This window comes from Tachysurus fulvidraco, chromosome 8 (genome assembly GCF_022655615.1).
Source record: "Tachysurus fulvidraco isolate hzauxx_2018 chromosome 8, HZAU_PFXX_2.0, whole genome shotgun sequence".
In the NCBI taxonomy this organism is placed as follows: Eukaryota; Metazoa; Chordata; class Actinopteri; order Siluriformes; family Bagridae; genus Tachysurus; species Tachysurus fulvidraco.
Genome location: NC_062525.1, coordinates 4,059,713 through 4,082,212, shown reverse-complemented (window position 1 = coordinate 4,082,212; position 22,500 = coordinate 4,059,713). Strand labels below are relative to the sequence as shown.

Below are 22,500 nucleotides of genomic sequence, written 5' to 3'. Positions count from 1 at the left end.
ACAGCCGCTGAGGAAAATGAAATTTGCACAAACCTTATGATGGAGAGCCTGAGGGAGCGCAAATGATCTGAGACGGTACACAACTGGAAGAGGAATAGCGCTTGTAGATTCTTCTCTTAAACGAGACGTCTGTTTACACGGATCATCGATATCGAGTCAAATAAGTTAGATTTATTAACCTATATGAAGTCTTAAAGTCTATAAAGCAGCATAATTAGTGTGTGTTATGTTGTGTGCAAAAAAGAAATAAAAACAGATTACAACCAAATAAAACCACATAAGAAATGTGAAAGAACGAAAGAAAGAAAGAAAGAAAGAAAGAAAGAAAGAAAGAAAGAAAGAAAGAAAGAAAGTCAGATTTAGGATGAGCTATGAGGAGTCGGAGTCGGAGGAGCCAGTGACTCACCGTTTCTCTTCTGTCTCTGATTGGTTAAGATCCTGCTCCTTGGGCATGTGTTCCATTCACCTTAATTCCATCCAGCAGCCAATCATGTGAGACTGAGGCGGGCCCCACTTGAGGACAGATGCCTGTCATTCGCGTCGCTGAGTCAGACGGACATCCCACAGCTCAGCGACCAATCCTGATGCTCGCTGCAACCACTAATACCATGAGACGCCACCTAAAACATAACAGAGACGCAAGTATCAGCAATCTGATGTGAAAGAAGCCTAAGAGCTACAGCTGTGAAGTGTGTGTGAGATCTGTGTGAGATCTGTGTGAGGTGTGTGAGGTGTGTGAGAACTGTGTAAGGTCTGTATGAGGTGGATGAGATCTGTGTGAGATATGTGAGATCTGTGTGAGGTGTGTGAGAACTGTGTAAGGTCTGTGTGAGGTGTGTGAGACCTGTGTGAGATGTATGAGATCTGTGTGAGGTCTGTGTGAGATCTGTGTGAGATCTGTGTGAGGTCTGCATGAGATCTGTGTGAGACCTGTGTGAGATCTGTGTGAGATCTGTGTGAGGTCTGCGTGAGATCTGCGTGAGATCTGTGTGAGATCTGTGTGAGATCTGTGTGAGATCTGTGTGACATCTGCGTGAGATATGTGTGAGATCTGTGTGAGGTCTGTGTGAGACCTGTGTGAGATATGTGTGAGATCTGTGTGACATCTGTGTGAGACTTGTGTGAGATATGTGTGAGATCTGTGTGACGTCTGTGTGAGACTTGTGTGAGATCTGCGTGAGATCTGTGTGAGGTCTGTGTGAGGTCTGTGTGAGATCTGTGTGAGGTCTGTGTGAGACCTGTGTGAGATCTGTGTGAGATCTGTGTGAGATCTGTGTGAGATCTGTGTGAGATCTGTGTGAGACCTGTGTGAGATATGTGTGAGATCTTGGTGCTATCAATGAGTTCACATCTCTGTGTCAGCAGGAGAAACACAGTAGTGCTCAGCTCTGTTTAACACAGGCTTAAAGCTCAAGTGCAAACACTGCAACAAGGTCAGCAGCAGCATTGAAAGCACACACACACACACACACACACACACACACACACACACACACACACACACACACACACAGTGGTAAACTGACAGCTCGTTTATTTCAGCTGCAGGAGTTCTGGCTAACTAGCGATGGCTGTTTGACTGCTTATCTGTTCAGGGTACAAATGTTATTGACTTCTTCATGTAATGTTACTGCTAACAGGAAGTAAAATCATGTCATCAAATATCTGTATTTTCTTATCAATAGATTCCTGCATATTTATTTTTGTGGAAGAAATGAATGAATGAATGGAAGGAAGGAAGGAAGGAAGGAAGGAAGGAAGGAAGGAAGGAAGCAAGGAAGGAGGGTAGGAAAGAATGAAGAAAGGAAGGTAGGAAGGTAGGAAGGAAGGAAGGAAGGAAGGAAGGAAGGAAGGAAGGAAGGAAAGAAGATAGATAGATAGATAGATAGATAGATAGATAGATAGATAGATAGATAGATAGATAGATAGATAGATATAGAAAAAAGGAAAGAAAGAAAGAAAGAAAGAAAGAAAGAAAGAAAGAAAGAAAGAAAGAAAGTAATGAGCCAAAGCCAGGTTCATCTGTTTACATGTGACATGCTTCATCTGTAGCACTGTAACAGACCTGCTGTCTGCTAGCAGCTTTGTTCCGTCTGCGTTTCTGGCCTCTGACGTTAGAGCCATGTTTGCACGTGGAACACGGCCTGTCAGCTCGGCTGTATACACTGTCAGATTTGCTTACGTTCAGTCAGCAGTTTGCCGTTCAGGTTCTGACGAGAGATAGCAGTTCAGCCAGACTTTCAAACAAACACTGCGCTCTTCAGATTCCTCGCAGCTTCCATATTTTATACAAACTACAATGTGTGACAGGTTTCTTCTGCACATCTCATACAAGTTAACAGCTAGCGTTGGAAAACAGCATAGGTACATTAGTAACAGCAGTGAGACTAGAGCAGAAAAGAGTTTGATAGTCTGCAGACACAAGTAAGTCGCTAGTGCAGAGTACAGAGCGTAGCACCAGTACCACCAGTAGCACCAGTACCAACCTGGGAGAGTGATAGCTAACATGTTCATCCTCTGAGACATACAAAGCCGTTACATCTTTTCAATCCGCTTCTACATCAAACATCAGCTATAAATCCTCAGATGAATGTCCTACCCCGTAAACATGCATACCCTTTCTGATTGACAGGTTAGAGCATAATGCTGCCCCCCACCACACACCCACCCACCCAGTAAGAATGTCTAGTGGCGATGACATGGTGATGGATCTCTGTGGCATCGTCAGGATTGGCACTGGCAGTATCCTGGCAATACAGTATATGATTTTCTGCTGAACCACTCAAGAGCCCCAGACAAACAGCTCTTGTAATACTGATGTGAGAAAATGTACCCGACCCCAAGTGACCCGAATCACTTTTTACCCGAACCCGACGCGCACTCTCACTCGCTCACTCATTTTCTACCGCTTATCCGAACTTCTCAGGTCACGGGGAGCCTGTGCCTATCTCAGGCGTCATCGGGCATCAAGGCAGGATACACCCTGGACAGAGTGCCAACCCATCGCAGGGCACACACACACTCTCATTCACTCATTCACGACCCTGGAGGTGTGAAGCGAACATGCTAACCACTAATGCTGTTATTATTATACCCAACCCATGTCCGAGGCACACGTGAAACTTTTAGACCCAAACCCGCTCAGGTCTCGGGTCGGACCTCGGGTTTTCGGATCTAAGTGGACTCGTGAAGACCTTTACTATGAACACCAATTGGCCCCAACTCTAACCAACATGACCAAGGAATTAATTTACTATTTGAAACAGCATTATTGCTATGAAAACCCAAACTGGGTAAATCAGTCACATAATTATATATCAGTGAATTAAAACTTGTACACCGGATCGAATCAGGGGAATGCCATTGGAACAAAATACAGATCTCTTGTATTCTATAGCACTATTCGGACGGGATTAGTTTTACGTGGGGACGTGGAGTAATGCAATTTTACCTCAGGACGTCTGTAATATTAATTGGCAAAATTCGCATGGGACAAGACATCTCAGTAAAACTAGCAGAAGTGGGAGGGGTAACTCGCTTTACACACCACAGTAACCTCCTTGTCGTCATGTGCGTATGACGTTGCTTCCTGTTATCACATGCGCAAACAGACAACATGGCGCCTCCATGCTTGAATAACGCGCTTTTAAACAGGAAATGACAGAATTTTACCGTACATATTTACAGCGGGTCTTTTCGGACGGGATTAGTATTACCTGAGGTAATTTTTCCGGACCTTTTTACAGAAGGTAAAAGTCGCCGTAATCTTTACTGACATTGTCCGTAACGATTACCGAGATGGCACATTCGGACTAAAATCACAGAGTAGCTCTGGTAATAATTACTTTACCCCCCACGTCCACACGTAGAACTAATCCCGTCCGAATAGTGCTTATGGTAGCCTGCTTACCAAAAACCACATGTATCTGTATATGGAACATTCAAGCACCTGTTCACCAAAGCCAGGATTCGACATGGCCACAAACCACTGACCAAACAACAACTATATCAAAAGCACGACAGTCTAGAGTAGAAATTAAAAAGAATCGGAAACGTTTCTTAAATTTCTACAACCCGCATTCCGGCACATCTTTTCCACACGTTTCCTCCCCCGGTCCAAAGACATGCATGGTAGGTTGATTGGCGTCTCTGGAAAATTGTCCGTAGTGTGTGAGTGTGTGAGTGAATGAGAGTGTGTGTGTGCCCTGTGATGTGTTGGCACTCCGTCCAGGGTGTATCCTGCCTCGATGCCCGATGACGCCTGAGATAGGCACAGGCTCCCCGTGACCCGAGAAGTTCGGATAAGCGGTAGGAAATGAATGAATGAATGATATTTGGTAAAGATTCCATTATCTCCTTGAGTAACATAAGCATGGAGAAACACTAAACATTTCACAAACTGTCATTGTGAAAAATAAAATATCAATTCAATCTTCTTCAAGAGGAACAATGGTTTGTTTATTTTTTATCCCTCAGAAATGATGAAACTATCTAGCCGATTGACTGCCATTTATAATTTATCACTCATCCTGTTCTAATTAACTGTAATCATTCCAGAACTCCTTGAAAAGCCAGACCCTATAAAACAACACCATCTGAATGGTAATTTTGTGTTTAGGTGAGCAAAAAAAAAGGGAACAATGAGACCATGATTAGCAAGGCTGTTGGTTGCCAGATCTTACTGCTCTGTTGGGAAAAAGAGCAGCAGTGTGTGTGTGTGTGTGTGTGTGTGCATACCAAACACACAACTGGGCCTGCATCCGGCTGTCCTACATTACACATTCAATGCAGGAGCACACTTCAGTTCAAGGGCACCGAAACAAGTGTGTGATGCAAGCCAGCCAGAGCAGTGCCAAAGGGACATTCATCCTGTATTAGTTAATGCTTGGCTGGCTACTTTCAGGATGCTGGCTTGCTTGTGTCCACTGACCAAACTGCCCTGCTACTACATACCAAATATTGCAAGAGAGATCGCTAGCTACGTCAGTCTGTCAGCGAGTGGTGTAGCACTTCTCAATGCAATCTGTTCTCAGTCAAAAAATACAGAAAGGACAGCACTCTCAGCTGAGAGGTTTTAACAAGTGGGAAAAGATGTGATGCTTCCCCTCCTCAAACCATCTCCCTCCACCCCTTTTCAGAACGAGACGCTGCATATGGCTGTCCATAGACACTCGTTCCTCTCAGCTTGTGCCTGCTGCAGCCTCTCCTGCACGGGTCCGGGTCAAATCCATAAAGCATCATGCCTTCGAACACTCAGGACATATAAAAAAGCTTTATAGCCCCAGGGTTCTTGTTTCCAATGCTACATTGAAAAAGACTGAGCAGTCAGGGGTAGAATGCGATAAAGCTGACCGAAACAGAATGAAAGAGAGAAAACCGAGGCAAAAATAACTCAAATTTGAGGGGTCAGGATTTGAAGGGTAAAATCAGAGCGGCACTACGGCTGCAAGGGACAAAATTTCAGGATACAGCAATACATTAAGGCTGTAAAAGTGACTGGATAATAAGTGGGCGAGAAAGGTAGAGGAACAGACTCACTAATATATCATTAATAAACAAGCTGTAGGCATTTCTGGGCATTGCAGGTGCGTCTATATGGGTGTTGGACAGCGTGAAGATATATATTAGTTGGCATATATGTTGACGCAGTGCAGTGTAAAAACAGTGCAGGTGCAGTTACTGCTTGCTCCATTCTAAAATCTTTTAATTGGCCTTTTGAAAATGAAAGTTTTCAAAAGGCCAACTTTTTGCCCATCGGCATCATTTTGCTCCTTGCCATGGCCTTAATTGCATACTTCAAAACAGAAGACTCGAAACAGCATAAAAAAGAATAATTACTGACCGAGTTAATACACTATGGGTTTAGAGTGCTTGCAAAAGAAGGCAGTAACGGTAGAAGAGCTCAACACTGAAAAAAAAAGAAAGTGGTTATACTGCAGATGTAAGATACCAAGGATAAGTGCAACAGGGGCGACTGCTTTTAATGCAAATACACAAAAAATACAGCGCAACGGTTCCCGTTATTTTAACTGATCAACGCTATAGTGATTCTTCCTAAGACAATCCTTTAACATTTACATCAGGGCATCACATGTAGATGGTGGTGGAATCAGACGTAGCAGTTCAAGGACAAAAATATACCAAGATGACTCATTTTATTCTGAAAAATCAACGAATGGCTATAAGGAATTCAGCTGTTTATTCTTCCTTGGGTGATGTGGTAGCTTATACCCCTTTTCCACCAAAAAGACCCGGGTGCTGGTTCAGAGCTAGCGCTGGTGCTGGTTCAAAATTGGTTCCACTGGCGAACCTTCTAAGATCCGGTTTGCCTTTCCATCGGTTAGAAAGCATCACAGCGCCGAGTGTGACGTCACTGTATACGTGTCACGTTACTCAGCAGCGCAGCAGCGACAAACACAAACACAACAACAATGTTGCTTTACTGTTAATGCTCATGGCTTTGTGAACCTACATTAGCATCCAAACGCGGCGAATCCGACGTGTACGTGCAGCTCCGTGTAATCTGTATAAACGGAGGTTGTAATCGATAAAGTACATAACGTTATTTTATCGTTAACACAGAAAAAAGTTAGCCTTAACATGTAGCTACCTACTATCATGTGTGCTGATAATGTAACATATCGCGGTAAAGTAAAAGTGTAGTAAACATTGGTATATTATCAAATGCGCTAACAGTAGCCCCGCCCACAGCTCATGACACAAGCGGTTCTTAAGTTTAGACCAGCAACGTTTTGGTGCTACTTAAGAACCACTTTTCCTGGTTCAGAGCCGGTGCTTTGGCTGTCGATAAAGAAAGAACTGGTTCTAAATTAGGCTCCGAACCAGCACTCGAACTGCCTCGGTGGAAAAGGGGCATTAGTGGTTAAGGTGTTGGACTACTGCTCGGTAGGCTGTTGGTTCAAATCCCAGGTCTACCAAGTTTCACTGCAAGGCCCTTACAAATGTAAATGCCCTTTATTTATGGGTCAGCCAACTAAACTACCTCAATTTACCTCAAGTCATTTTCAGTAACTGTTGTACCCTGATCAGGGTTGATCCTATAACACTGGGTGCAAGACAGGAACATAACCCGAATAGGACTACAGTCCATCAATCCTGCACTCATTCACACCTAAGTCCAGGCAATAGTTGCTATTTCACAGCATGCTGCTGGAAGTTGGAGGAAACCAAAGAACCACTGAGACAGACACAGGAAGATCATGGACAGACAGTATCCTGAGCTCAGGACTAAACCAGGGACTCTGGAGCTATAAGGTGTCAACACTACCCACTAATAACGGCCATTAGTATAAAAATAAAACTGACTGCATTCTTGTTATACCCAATTAAGATCTTTCCTTCAGTGGTGATTCAGTGGATGTCTCAACGCTGATGTTAGTGTTAGTACAGTTTAACAAACAGAAAACACACTTGGGAGTTATAAAGTACCTGGTACACTCAAAGGACGGGTTTAAACATGAACCGTTTAGACAGTTTTCAAAGTGTCACAATGAAATCTATGTACGTATGTAATGAAATGTAAATGACTCGGTCTGTTGGTTCGTATGAAGTAAAAGACCAACATTGTTTTATTCATCTCTCTCACACTGAGCTAAACGGCACCAAAGTCATTGCTTTTACTAAGAAAAGTCATCTTGTAGAAAAAGAAGAAGAAGAAGAAGAAGGTAGGGCAGGGCGATAAAACGATAACGATATGTATCGCGATAGACACGTGATCGATATCAATAAACAATGTGTTCAATAAAAACGTTCAATATTTTTTATTGTTCGTCGGAAGCAAGTTTGGTTGCATTAACAAAGGCACTCACTCTCTGGTAACCTAGCAACGTAGGGAGTGACACGCTAACAGCCAATCATGTAACAGTATCATGTTTGGTTGCACCATATCATTGTCTCGTGCTGGTCTGCTGGATTCCTCTTCAGTAACCGCCGACTGATGAGCAGAAAATGAGCCGCGGCGAGCGAGGAAAGTGTAAATAAAAGAGGAAACGTCAGCTCGCCAGTATGGCAGTTTTTTGGATATTATAAATCTGACCGTAGTCACAACAACGTCGTCTGCTAATTATTATATTTAACACTTTGCACTATTTTATTACACATTATTAAGCATTTCTTACATTTTCTTTCATTTTGCACCTTAAATGTTAAGAGATAATAGTTAAGTGTTCATTGTGACTTTAGACTTATGTTTACATTATAATTATTGGAGGTTTCCTGGTTGTTGATATTTCTGTCTTAATAACTGAGGGGATTCTGATCAGAGGAAGGTTAAGTTTAAAATAAAAATGTTTAAATGTAATATTTTAAAATTAAAATAAAATTTTTCTCCTAGTCCTTATTGTAAATAGGTCATAAAAAATATCAATAATTATCGATATCGACCGATATGAAACACTGATATCGTGATACGGTTTTCAGCCGTATCGCCCAGCCCTAGAAGAAGGTTTATATGCTTATGTATAAGCCTATAAGAAGTAGATTTCTGTAAGAGTTTAGATCTCTAAATGTATATCATTCTATTGGGACATGAATCCTTTTTAAACTAATTGGCTTCAACATGGCTTCAACAAACGGTGGCTTAGTGGTTAGCACGTTCGCCTCACACCTCCACTGTTGGGGGTTCGATTCCCGCCTCCGCCTTGTGTGTGTGGAGTTTGCATGTTCTCCCCGTGCTTCGGGGGTTTCCTCCGGGTACTCCGGTTTCCTCCCCCGGTCCAAAGACATGCATGGTAGGTTGATCGGCATCTCTGGAAAATTGTCCGTAGTGTGTGTGTGTGAGTGAATGAGAGTGTGTGTGTGTGCCCTGTGATGGGTTGGCACTCCGTCCAGGGTGTATCCTGCCTCGATGCCCGATGACGCCTGAGATAGGCACAGGCTCCCCGTGACCCGAGAAGTTCGGATAAGCGGTAGAAGATGAATGAATGAATGAACTTTTAAGAGATTGAGAAAGTTTTTTTGATTGTTCTTATTTTTTAAAGAATTCAAACACAGTTCATTTTTACGAGGTTCTATCTGAGTGTGTTTTTTGGTTAAGCAATTCCATATAAATGCCTAATAACTGATAGAACACTGCAGAGAAAGACATTTCAGGCAAAGAAAGGTCACTTTAGGAACGTATACTCAACATAAACAACGTCGGAACCTCCACAACATGGACATCCTGTGCTGTGCTCTTATCCTCAATACCGCTATTTGGTTTTGCTCAAACAGAAGCATAGAGAAATACAGACAAGTATTTGATGGAAACCTTTACAATAACATTCAGTTTTTCATTTACACAATTCTAAACAAGGCCACATAAGCACTTCAACATCTATACTAATGATACATGGAGTTATTTCAAGCAAGTAAACAGATGTTATCCAGACGTATAACTTCCTTAGGTGGCCCAAGACTTCTGCAGAGTACTAAAGTGACTGCAGATAGATTTTAACATGACAAGAGACACTCAGCTGGGTTCCAAAACTAATCAGCAAAAAGATGCTAATGACAATATGTTTCCGTCAACGATGGTTTTTACAATAACTGCTTTATCTTGGTCAGGGCCATGTTGATGTTTGATGTTGCTTTAGCTCATGAAATTGAGACAAAATGTTTTTCTTCTTTGTCTATTTAAATAAAGAAGAACAAAAGAAGAAAGTATTGAAATCATTCTCATGGCTGGATCTGGAACATGGATGTGTTGCACATGGTCACATGGATGTGTTGCACGTGGTCACATGGATGTGTTGCACGTGGTCACATGGATGTGTTGCACATGGTCACATGGATGTGTTGCACGTGGTCACATGGATGGTCACATGGTCACATGGATGTGTTGCACGTGGTCACATGGATGTGTTGCACGTGGTCACATGGATGTGTTGCACGTGGTCACACGGATGTGTTGCACGTGGTCACACGGATGTGTTGCACGTGGTCACATGGATGTGTTGCACGTGGTCACATGGATGTGTTGCACGTGGTCACATGGATGTGTTGCACGTGGTCACATGGATGTGTTGCACGTGGTCACATGGTCACATGGATGTGTTGCACGTGGTCACATGGTCACATGGATGTGTTGCACATGGTCACATGGATGGTCACATGGTCACATGGATGTGTTGCACGTGGTCACATGGATGTGTTGCACGTGGTCACACGGATGTGTTGCACGTGGTCACATGGATGTGTTGCACGTGGTCACATGGATGTGTTGCACGTGGTCACATGGATGTGTTGCACGTGGTCACATGGTCACATGGATGTGTTGCACGTGGTCACATGGTCACATGGATGTGTTGCACGTGGTCACATGGTCACATGGATGTGTTGCACGTGGTCACATGGATGGTCACATGGTCACATGGATGTGTTGCACGTGGTCACATGGATGTGTTGCACGTGGTCACATGGATGTGTTGCACGTGGTCACATGGATGTGTTGCACCTGGTCACATGGATGTGTTGCACCTGGTCACATGGATGTGTTGCACGTGGTCACATGGATGTGTTGCACGTGGTCACATGGATGTGTTGCACGTGGTCACATGGTCACATGGATGTGTTGCACATGGTCACATGGATGTGTTGCACGTGGTCACATGGATGGTCACATGGTCACATGGATGTGTTGCACGTGGTCACATGGATGTGTTGCACCTGGTCACATGGATGGTCACATGGATGTGTTGCACCTGGTCACATGGATGGTCACATGGATGTGTTGCACATGGTCACATGGATGTGTTGCACCTGGTCACATGGATGGTCACATGGATGTGTTGCACATGGTCACATGGATGTGTTGCACCTGGTCACATGGATGTGTTGCACGTGGTCACATGGATGTGTTGCACCTGGTCACATGGATGGTCACATGGATGGTCACATGGATGTGTTGCACCTGGTCACATGGATGTGTTGCACATGGTCACATGGATGTGTTGCACCTGGTCACATGGATGGTCACATGGATGTGTTGCACGTGGTCACATGGATGTGTTGCACCTGGTCACATGGATGGTCACATGGATGTGTTGCACCTGGTCACATGGATGTGTTGCACGTGGTCACATGGATGTGTTGCACGTGGTCACATGGATGTGTTGCACGTGGTCACATGGATGTGTTGCACGTGGTCACATGGATGTGTTGCACATTAACAGGAAACATGGCGAACACATAATTCATGACAGGTGAGACGACTCTGTGGGGGGTTTCTAAAGAAATCATGACAAAGTCCCCAAACGCAACTTACATTCCACATGCCATCAAATATTTCCATCAAATTCTATTCATCACCACTGAACTTTACTCAGCTCTATTGTCCAATCCTGTACTTCACCATACTCCATTCCTTACCAGTCCATTCTCCACCACAGTACTTAACACCAGTCCATATTCCACCACAGTACTTAACACCAGTCCATATTCCACCACAGTACTTAACACCAGTCCATATTCCACCACAGTACTTAACACCAGTCCATTCTCCACCACAGTACTTAACACCAGTCCATTCTCCACCACAGTACTTAACACCAGCCCATTCTCCACCACAGTACTTAACACCAGCCCATTCTCCACCACAGTACTTAACACCAGTCAATTCCCCACCACTGTACTTAACATCAGTCCATACTTCACCACTCTACTGAACACTAGTCCATTCTCCACAGCTGTATAGAACACCAGTCCATTCTCCACCACTCCACTGAACATCGGTCTCTTCTTCACCAATGTAGCTCATGTTGCTCTATTCCACACTACTGCACTTCACCTCACTCCATTTTCCCCTCCCCTCTACCCTGAATCCTACTTTTTACCTCTCTCGTTCCTGCCATACTCCAAGCTTCTCTGCTCAGCTACACTTTGCTCCACCACAGTCTACCAGACGGAGTCTAAAGGTCATGGATTATGCTCAGCTCCACCACCCCAACCAGCACAGATCCTCCTGCTTGTGTGCATCCTTATATTTCTTGCCATTTTCTCTCTTTCTCAATATACAAAGCAGAGTTTGCCATTTAGCAGTGTCTGCTGTGCATAATCCTCGCACCTAAAGAACAGCCCTCAGGCCTGTTTACTATCACACAGTTATTAATAGGTGCTAATAAATCACATCCTTAGAGAGGAGCAGCCATCAGGCTTTATGTCTCTTCCAAGGGTAGAGCGAGTTACTGCAACCGAATGTGAGCACTAACCAGGCCCTAAACCAATAAGAAGAAACTTGGTGGCCAGTTTGAAGATTATGAAAACACATACATTTAAATAAACTTTCTTGTGAGAGAACACACTGACATCTAGCTCTAGCTAGCAAAAGTGGCTAAATGTTCAAATAAATCAGAAGTCACTGATCCCATTTTTTTAACCTGAAACAAATCTCAGAATTTTGAGCACTTGAAGATGTACCCAGCTTCTCGGTAGCTAGTCCAAAATCTCCGATAGCTACTTCTGGGTGTTTCTGTTGATTAATTCTGTGAAATATCCACAAACTTAGCAGCTTTACAGTTTGGGTCCCAGGTTCCGTGTAGCATTTAGGGCCTTTTTACACCTGGTCACTTCATGTGTTGTCTCTGATCCGATAGCTATCTGATTTGTTAAAACTGTCCCATTTACATCAGGCCACATTAACGCGTCTTGGCGAATCGGTTATTGATCCGATCTTTCTACTCCCGCCCAAAATGTAAATATATTTGACCTCATTTCCGGGTTAATTGAAATTGAACACGCTTCGGTGTATGCGGTTTTCAGAACGCAATCAAAAAGAAGACGAAAAAAAATGGTTAAGACGTTTGCTACAAAAAACAAAAGATGCTACAAAAAACAGCGTTTACTGTTTGCTGCATTTTCGCTGACGGCAGCAGCGCGTTTTAAGCCCCGACGAGACGCCTGGGTGAAAGATCACCTGCGAGTGACGTAGTTCCGTTTGGGAGGAGTATAGCGCTGATGTATTTGGCTTGAACAACCACATTCATTTACACCTGTCCAGTTTCATCTGATTCAAAGATAATGTATTATTCTGGATCTTAAGTCTATTAGAGCAAATTTAAATCTTCCTGTTTTCATCACTGTTGTATAAATTCGAACCTAAAATGTTTACTTGGGGAAAAATACATTAAAATTTCAATATTTTTAGTCCAGGATCTTTCTGAATTCTGTCCATTTATAGTTGTTATCATTTCTGTGACTAAAGCCCTATAAGGACGGGATTAGTTTTACGTGGGGACGTGGAGTAATGCGATTTTACCTAAGGACGTCTGTAATATTAATTAGCCAGTTCGCACGGGACAAGACATCTCAGTAAAACTAGCAGAAGTGGGAGGGGTAACTCGCTTTACGCACCACAGTAACCTCCTTGTCGTCATGTGCGTATGACGTTGCTTCCTGTTTCAAGCGCCTCCATGCATGAAAAACGTGCCAAAAACTACTTTTAAACAGGAAATGACGGAATTTTACCGTACATATTTACAGCGGGTCTTTTCGGACGGGATCAGTATTACCTGAGGTAATTTTTCCGGACATTTTTACAGAAGGTAAAAGTCGGCGTAATCTTTACTGACATTGTCCGTAATGATTACAGAGATGGCGCATTCGGACGAGACTAAACTCACCGAGAAGCTCTGGTAATAATTACTTTACCCCCACGTCCCCACGTAAAACTAGTCCCGTCCGAATAGTGCTTAACAAGTTACTTCCTGTTATCAGTTACACTCTGGTTAAAAGTGGAGAATCCTTTCTATCAATAAATATCAGTAATATATTGACAAATTATACACTTTATTAATAGTTCAATAATAATAAGTATCTGTGACACACATCGATGTGAATAAACCATCGTTTCGGTTTGTTTTTAATCAAAACAGATGTGAACTCTTGAATTTTTCCAGATGTGAAAATCGATGGTTTTACATTCCGTACATCTCGAATCTGCACATTAGTGTGTCACAATGTAGGGGGAAAAAAAACAGTCTCTAACAGTAAGACTATAATCATACAATTAAAATGTCACACCTTCCACACCTTTAGGGCCGGACCCCATTCCGTTCCCTGTCACACACACACTTTTTTTTTTTTTCGTCTTCAACTAGTGCTGAGCGGTAGGATATTGTGTCAGCCGGTGTTTAAGATGCTGAGGGGAAAAGGGAGGGATTGGCAGGAACTCAGCTTGGTACGAGTACGGTGGGTCAGTGAAAGGTCAGAGAACTGAGCATACAGTACAGAAAAATAAATCTTTACTTCTCTGGCAAAGTCTGACTAAAACGCTGCCAAGGCTGTGAGTGTGTTTGCAAACAAGAGCTGCTTTTTTTGTAATCCTTCTCATCTGCATGTTGCATTGCAGAGCGGATCTGTCAACAAAAGCCAGATCTTGATCAGATGAAATCAGACCGTTCGTCTCGGTGCAACTTTGTGCTCTGTCTATTGTAAACCGCAGCAGCGAATAATATAAATCTTTCACAGATGGAGCTTGTAATGTGGGGAAACTTTCACCACAAGCTGTTCTCTCGTTCTCTCTTTATGTCACACTCTTTCTTCATTCTTTTTTTTTTTCCTCTCTTAATGCTCATATTTTATTTCCACAGACGGAGTGGAAAGTACAGTAAATGGTGCAGGCAACAGGATTTCCTCAAGCATCAGACACAAATACACAAACCTGTTGACCTACTTACAGCAATCAGGTCACAATAAACAGGACGGCGACGGCGAGGTGATGTAAATAACGCAAACTCGAGGGCGAGATAGAGAGAGACAGAGAGAAAGAGAGAGAGAAAAGCAGAGCACAGCAAAGACAGAAGGGCACACAGGAGTCAAAGGTCATGACCGTGTCTTTGGTTGTAAATCCAGTGCTTTCACTCAGATTATCTCCAACACATTTGGCAAAAATAAATAAAATAAAATAAAAATAAAAAGGAAAATAAATAAATAAACAAAGTGTAACTGAATCACAATGTGCTTTGTATTACAAATACATTATTATTAATATTATTATTGCTTTGTATACACACTTTAGATGCACTAGCTGGGAAAACGAAGGAGCGCCAATAATTATGACAAATGGCTCTGATACAATAAAGAAAGAAAGAAAGAAAGAAAGAAACAAACAAACAAGTGAATGAATAGAAGTAAAACTAATAATAACATTCCTTTTATATTTTCATTATTGTACATTCATCATATATACTGTATGTTATTAACCGCAAATATCTTATATGACTAACTTTAATTACCTAGTAAGCAGTTCCGAGGGTGCCAATAGTTTTGGAGCTTTGCAGCGCGTATTTGACAATGGTATCGGTAGACTGTTAACTGTTTAATTAAAACTGTTAATTGTCGGCCTAGTTTTTGGAATATAATAAAAAATGTACATTAGTTGATGATCAGGTATCATAACTTTTAGCACCCTAAAATAAAATTGTTGTATATTTTTATGAACGAAATCATAAAGAAAGATTTGGTACAAAACGGAAAGCGGAAGTAAAATTAGGTGTGTGTGTGTGTGTGTGTGTGTGTGTGTTCCAGGACTCAGCAGACAGGTGGATGGGAAGTGAGGCCAGGTGAGAGATGAGGGATCTGGGCACGTTGCCCTAACCTACTGCCCGAGCGGGCACGAGACACAACACAACACCATGTGCCAAGACAAATCTGTACAATCTCAGCTGAGGAAATAAAAAAAAAGCTCAAGGCATCTCTCTATCTCACCCTTTCTCTCTCTCTCTTTCTCTTTATTTTGACTCCACAAATGGGCAGAAAGCATTACCGATCTCTATATTTCCATTGGGTTACATGACGTTAATAATTAAACTTCTTTTATTAATGTTAGCCACAATTACACACAAGTTCTAAGAGAGCGATGAGTCATACATAATCATTTTACACTGTACACTGGGGTTTCATCTTTATATCGGTGTTCTCTGCACTACCGTAATAAACGTTCCGTTTATTACAAATATTTACATTCATTTGTCTAATTCATTCAAGTTCCATGTTGACAAAACTCCAAATCCATAAAGTCGATAAACCCGACATGAGGTTTCTATTTCACAATAGAATCCAAGTCAAGTCCGTCTAGGAATCTTGTTTCGGAAAATATAGCTCGGATTGTAATTCAAGATCCGATTTCCTTATAGGTTTAATGAAGAATCGGACAACATCCGACCCGAGACCCGAGCGGGTTTGGTATAAAAGTTTCACGTGTACCTCGGACACGGGTCGGGTATAATAATAGCGGCGTCGGGTCTCGGGTAATTTAAAATGAATGTGTTTTTACCGAACGGACCCGAGAAGTGTATCTCGTGTGTGTGCATCGACTCGAGTCCTTTTCCAACCTCTCGTCTGTTTGCCAAGACCGCTTGCGATATCGTGTTGCTGGCGGTAAGCAAATTTTTGTTGACACAGACCTGTCAACATTCATTTTGAATCCACGCTGTAGCGGTTACTTTTCTGTCTGACTGGTGCGTGCAGGGCTGCATCGATGTGTGCAACATTCGGGTCCAGTCGGGTAAAAAAAAATATTGCCAACGGGTCGGACTCGGGTCTAATTTTTCCGGGTTTGTCTCGGGTCTGGTCTTTCTTAAAAACAAAAAAATTATGCACGTCGGGTTCGGGTAAAAAGTGATTCGGGTCACTTCGGGTCGGGTACGTTTCTTTAGACCCAAGAAGACCTCTAGTTCCAAATAGATCTACAAATCCAAAATCCAAAACCCTATAAATCAAAAATCCCTTGAGGAAACTCCAATGCAATTCCAGTTCCATGTGTCCTAAAATTTGATGTCCTTATCAGAGAAGGTCACAAGTAGAACCACTTAAGAAACATAGTTATACTACTACTTCAAATTCCATGTAGGTCTGGTTCTGTCTCGAACCTGACAATATATTGTCAGAAGGGATTCCAAGGATTCTTCTAAAAATCATACACTTATCCTTCTAAAGGATTTAACTACTAAAACGTTCTCTAAGGACTTTCCTATCAGAAAGGGATTCAGGGATTTCTCTAGGAATCAAAGAGCCTGTAATATCACTAGTAATGCTCCATGTTTATTAAAGGTTTAATAAAGAACTCGACAACAGTCCGAGGAACAGTCCAAGGAACCATTGAGAACCAACACCATTAATCATGTTTAGTGTTCCTTGAACATCAATTTCCTTGCTCCTTAAAAGTTCCAAAAGATGATTGACAGATGACGTAGATCTCCTCTGATATCCAGACCCTTACATAACCCAAGAGGAAGTGTAAGATTCTATGTAGACCCTGACATGTAAGTATTAAGATCTGTCATCACAGCCTGCTGAAGATCAAACTGTTCCATGCCAACCTGCTCTCACCCAGTTAACTCACCAAACAAGTGTGTGTGGGGGACGAGTGTGTGCATAAAGGCAGCAAGACGTTGATCGTGACCATGCAGTCTATGTGCACATGACCACAGAATAAATTAAATCTGATTTGCCTGATTCAGAACACTCACTCACTCACTCACTCACTCACTCACTTTCTACCGCTTTATCAGAACTACCTCGGGTCACGGGGAGCCTGTGCCTATCTCAGGCGTCATCGGGCATCGAGGCAGGATACACCCAGGACGGAGTGCCAACTCATCACAGGGCACACACACACACACACACTCTTATTCACTCACACACTCACACACTATGGACAATTTTCGAGAGATGCCAATCAACCTACCATGCATGTCTTTGGACCGGGGAAGGAAACCGGAGTACCCGGAGGAAACCCCCGAGGCACGGGGAGACCATGCAAACTCCACACACAAGGCGGAGGCGGGAATCGAACCCCGACCCTGGAGGTGTGAGGAGAACGTGCTTTAGTTGTCCCAAGAAGCCTTACTTATCTAAAAACCCTTTCTTCATAATATCTAAGCAATGTTCAAGCTATCTTGGTCTTCAGTAACACATTAGAAAATGGGGTCTAACAAGTTTTTTGAAGGCTCTACAAAGTTTTTTTAATTGGATAGGAAACGACTCTGCTGTAGGAGGCAGAAAAGGATCATCCCCCTGATGGAACACCGAAGACATTGCAATGGTTCCAAGTTAAAGAAAAAACCTATAAGGAAGCTAAGCTAAAAAAAAAAAACCCAGACAGAATCTGTACCTCAAGTGTGGAGGTTTTCAAGCATGGAATTTAATTAGAAGACATTCATTCTCTTTAAAAAGGTACCTTAAGGATTCTTTGGATCATTGATCTTATGGGGGTCTGAAAAGGATATAGTCTGGTTTATCTTGAACAGCAAGGACGTGGACTACTAGGTACTGTAATTCTTAAAAAGGTCTTCTTTGGAACATTTTTTGGATTGTTAAGGATCCGCATTTGAAGCCTAACTGATCAGGAAATCTTTTGATTCTATATAGAAGCATAAAAATGGAGCATGAATTACTAACAAAAGTGCATTCATAGGGGCTTTTTACACCTGGTCACTTCCTGTGTTTTCTGTGATCAGATATCTATCCGACGGTAAAAAGACCAGGTCTAAATGCCCTCTGAAACGTTTTGGAGACGGATATAAACCCGATGGTACAAACCCCTTCAGGAGGAGGTCTGGGACGCGTTTCAGATGAAACTGGACAGGTGTAAATGAATGTGGTTGTTCAAGCCACATACATCAGCGCTATACTCCTCCCAAACGGAAGTACATCACTCGCAGGTGACTCGCGAGTCGTGCATCGCGCCAGAAACAAATAAATGTAAATGCTGCTTTTTGTAGCATAAACGTTGTAACGAGTTTTTTCGTCTTCTTTTTGATCGTGTTCTGAAAACCGCATCCACCAAAGTGTGTTCCATTTCAATTACCCCGGAAATGAGGACAAATATATCAGCATTTTGGGCGGGAGTAGAAAGATCGGATCGATATCCGATTCGCCGAGACGCGTTTATGTGGCCTGATGTAAACGGTACAGTTTTAACAAGTCAGATAGCTATCGGATCAGAGACAACACGTGAAGTGACCGGGTGTAAAAAGGACCTTAGATTCCTATAGAACTTTATGCATTTTGAGGACTTTTTTAAGCATTTATGGAAAACGGACCTGCTGGTGTAGAGGTCAGAGATTCAAGGGTAGATTTTGTAAACTTGCATTAGAGAATTTAAACTATAAATCGGATTAAACCGGAATGTTTTCCGGTACTGAGAGAACGCTGAAATAAAGAAAAAATCTGCATACTCTGTTGAAATGTGGAAATATTGATAGTTTCGCTTGAAACCGAAACCATATCCATGACTTTCTCCCTGTGTAATTTAAATAAGAGGATTAAATAGGACCATGTTTATGGAAAGAGAATAAAAGCATAAACTGGTGGCTTCAGAGTTTTTCGCCAGTCATAAACAGAGAACAGACCCCAAGGGAACATCTCAGCCTGAAATCTGTTCCGGATCTGTCCTGAGTGCCAGCACCGACCGAACACATGCAAATAAACATGACTATAAACACTCACTCCATGCACAAACACTGTGGGCTATGTTCATTAAAAAAATAAATAAATAAATAAAAAGATTTCCTCAAGATTTCAATTATGCACATGTAATTTTCTCCATACTCATGGGGGATTCCCAGAGTTCAGCTAAACTGCTCGGTCACAGACATCAGCTTCTACACAGGAATTTAATTAGCATAGAGCTTTAGGAAGATAAAACCTCTTAACTAATCATTAAGGACAATGCTTTTTTTTTATCCAGGTTCCAAGTGAGAAACGGTTTCCATGTAGCTCTGAAATCATTAAAATAAAAGTTTAAAAAAAATGGGTTAACAGAACAACCAATCTATAAGACCCTTAAAGATCCAAATCTAAGAACTATTTAATTTGTAGAAAAAGATTTGATGACTTTTTTTTTTTACTTAGTGTTCATTGTAATTGAGTAGAAATGATTTGGAAAGCTGAAATAGAACCCTTGAACTAGAACCTTCTCTTAGGTTTCTCAACTTAGAAGCCCTCCAGAAATGTATGATTCTTGAGGAAACCTTCTGTGAGTGTAATGTTCCTAGTGATTCAAGGTCCATGTTCAATAAATAGTTGCACCTAGAACATCTCTAGGTTCTACTAGAGTCTATTACATCTTATTTTAAAGGTGGGGTCTCTGTTGATTGAGAAATGCTTCTGAAAACTGCGTTGAGCCGACAAACTAAACAAAAATCAAAACAAACGTGCAGCCAATGAGCAGAAATGGGCTGAAACCCAACAGGTTGGCTGCCCCAACAGGTTCCACCATAATACTTGTCTAGGTTATACTTGGGTTATACTTGTCTGGTGTATGTGTGGGCGGAGCTATCAAAACAGGGGTGGGACCCATTTACATTTACGGCATTTAGCAGACACCCTTATCCAGAGTGACTTACAACTTAGCAACTAAGGGTTAAGGGCCTTGCTCAGGGCCTTGCTTACAAATATCAACATTGGCTTTCAAACAATGGAGACCCCACCTTTAAGAACCCTGAATGATCCAAAAAACCTTCAAGTCCAACATTCAAGTCCAATGAGATTAAAAGGATTCCATGTACAAATGATATAGGAATCTGAAAACCTTCAATAGATCCCTTTAACTAGAACCGTCTTTAGAGTAGAAGAACTTTCTTTTCCATAAAGTAGAAGTCCTCTAGGAATCTTAGTTCTTAATCCAAGTTCTGGGTTCAATAACAACTTCCCTCACTCACTTCCCCAATTTTTCCAAGTGAAACCCATCTAAGAATCTAAGAACTGTTGAGGAAACCATTTCCTAGTTTGATCCCCATGACGAATGAGTTCCTTGAAGAAACAACATATGAATCTAAACATAAATGTGTATTATGTAGAATAGGTTCTTCCCTATCAGAATGGGGTTCCAAGCAGAACCACATAGTCTTTTTCAAAAACTTTGATTTCTGATACTCAAGCTTCGATTTTGACAAAATGTGAATATTTCTAGAACTATTTCTACCAGATCCACAGTTGAAGGCTCCAAGGAAACCTCTTCTAGGAATCTAACAACCCTTACTCAGCCTATCCCTAATCATGATACACACCTAGTTACATACACAAAAAAACTACTGACACACCTACCCGCCCACTTAGCTCTAGCACTCACGCACACATCTCCGTCACCTCTTTAATAGGTCCTAAACGCTGACAGAAACCTGGACCACCCTGAATAATAAACACTTCTAGCCCAAGGTCCAAGGGCTCGTAGATGGTGCACGAGTAAGCCACAGGGTGGCTCGTATATATTTTGAGGCGAAACCTGTCCAGTGACACATGTGGAGCGCTGGACTCGATTAAACATGTGTTATACATGTACTTTCTTTGTGGTATGTGTACAAAAAAAAACATGTACCACATCACAAACACTTGCAGCTCAGCCAGTCCATTTCTCTCACGGTTCCAGGGATGATGCCACAGAACCCAAGATGAGGAACTGATAAAACTAGATGGCTTGTGGTACAGCTGCCCTGTGGTAGGACACGAAACACCTACTTAATCATACTCCTTTATTTCACCCCAAACGATTTTGGTTACTTTGCTTTTCCCAGAAGCCTTCGATTCATTCTGGAGTCTGTATATACTCATGAGGGCTTTCAGATGGGAATCCATCATTATTCCTGTACACATAGGGCACTAGTGTGAGTGTGCGTTGAAGGGTATTTGTACATGTCCCTATGCCTTAATCGGACTATTTGTGAAGATGTGTTTGCTCGGCATGTGTGCAGAACCTCAAGGGGTTTATTTTGTCTGTTTATTTTGTGCAAACACACCTCTACCTTCGTCAGGACAAGCTCTCTTTTGCTCTTTTTTTTTTCCTGGATTTTACTCCAGCTAAAGACTTTGCTAAATGGCCACTTTGCTGAGTGATGGCAGTAAGATTAAGATTTGGGGCAGGAAACTCAAACTCCTAAGAGGCCATGGATAAGTCGGGCCACACGCACCCAAGAGGCCTCAGCTGCTTGAGCTCTTTGTATACTGCTAATGAGGAGTGGAGGCACTTCATCAACACAGATAGGAGCTCCATGTGAATGTTCCTATGACAAAGCCCTTGTACTTCTGATACTCCACCCTACCCAGAAACCCCCACATGGTTCTCCTGCCATAGTTGCCCGACTGGCGGGTCTGGTGGTGGGCGAGGACAGAGTGGTTGGGAGTTAATGAGGTTTGCACAGTATGATTAATGTGTGGTAAATGCAGTTAGCCTGGACAGTAACCACAGAGAGGAAGAAGTAATAAGGAAGAGGAACAAGTTATAGGGGTAAAAGCAACATGAAGGTTAGAGACCTAAAGAAAGTGGCCATGAATGGTATAAGTCGATTAATTAGTCAAAATCTGGCTAAGGATAAATATTTTCATTCATTCATCTTCTACCGCTTATCCGAACTTCTCAGGTCACGGTGAGCCTGTGCCTATCTCAGGTGTCATCGGGCATCGAGGCAGGATACACCCTGGACGGAGTCCCAACCCATCACAGGGCACACACACACTCTCATACTATGGACAATTTTCCAGAGATGCCAATCAACCTACCATGCA

At 42.3% G+C, this 22,500-nt stretch overlaps 1 protein-coding gene and 1 long non-coding RNA gene across 2 annotated transcripts in view; one reads left to right on the top strand and one right to left on the bottom strand.

Annotated features, from left to right (window-relative positions):
• The window catches only part of thrab (thyroid hormone receptor alpha b), a 138,890-nt gene that overhangs the window by 32,577 nt on the left and 83,813 nt on the right, over positions 1–22,500 (bottom strand). Inside the window, exon 3 of the mRNA XM_047817556.1 lies at positions 407–620. Coding sequence (XP_047673512.1) covers positions 407–462 — 56 coding nt within the window. The 5' untranslated portion in view covers positions 463–620. The remainder of the gene's footprint in view (positions 1–406; positions 621–22,500) is intronic.
• On the top strand, positions 11,026–16,126 carry LOC125145349. Its single transcript, XR_007143715.1, has 3 exons — positions 11,026–11,201; positions 14,586–14,710; positions 15,523–16,126. It is a non-coding gene; the product is annotated as an uncharacterized LOC125145349 (long non-coding RNA).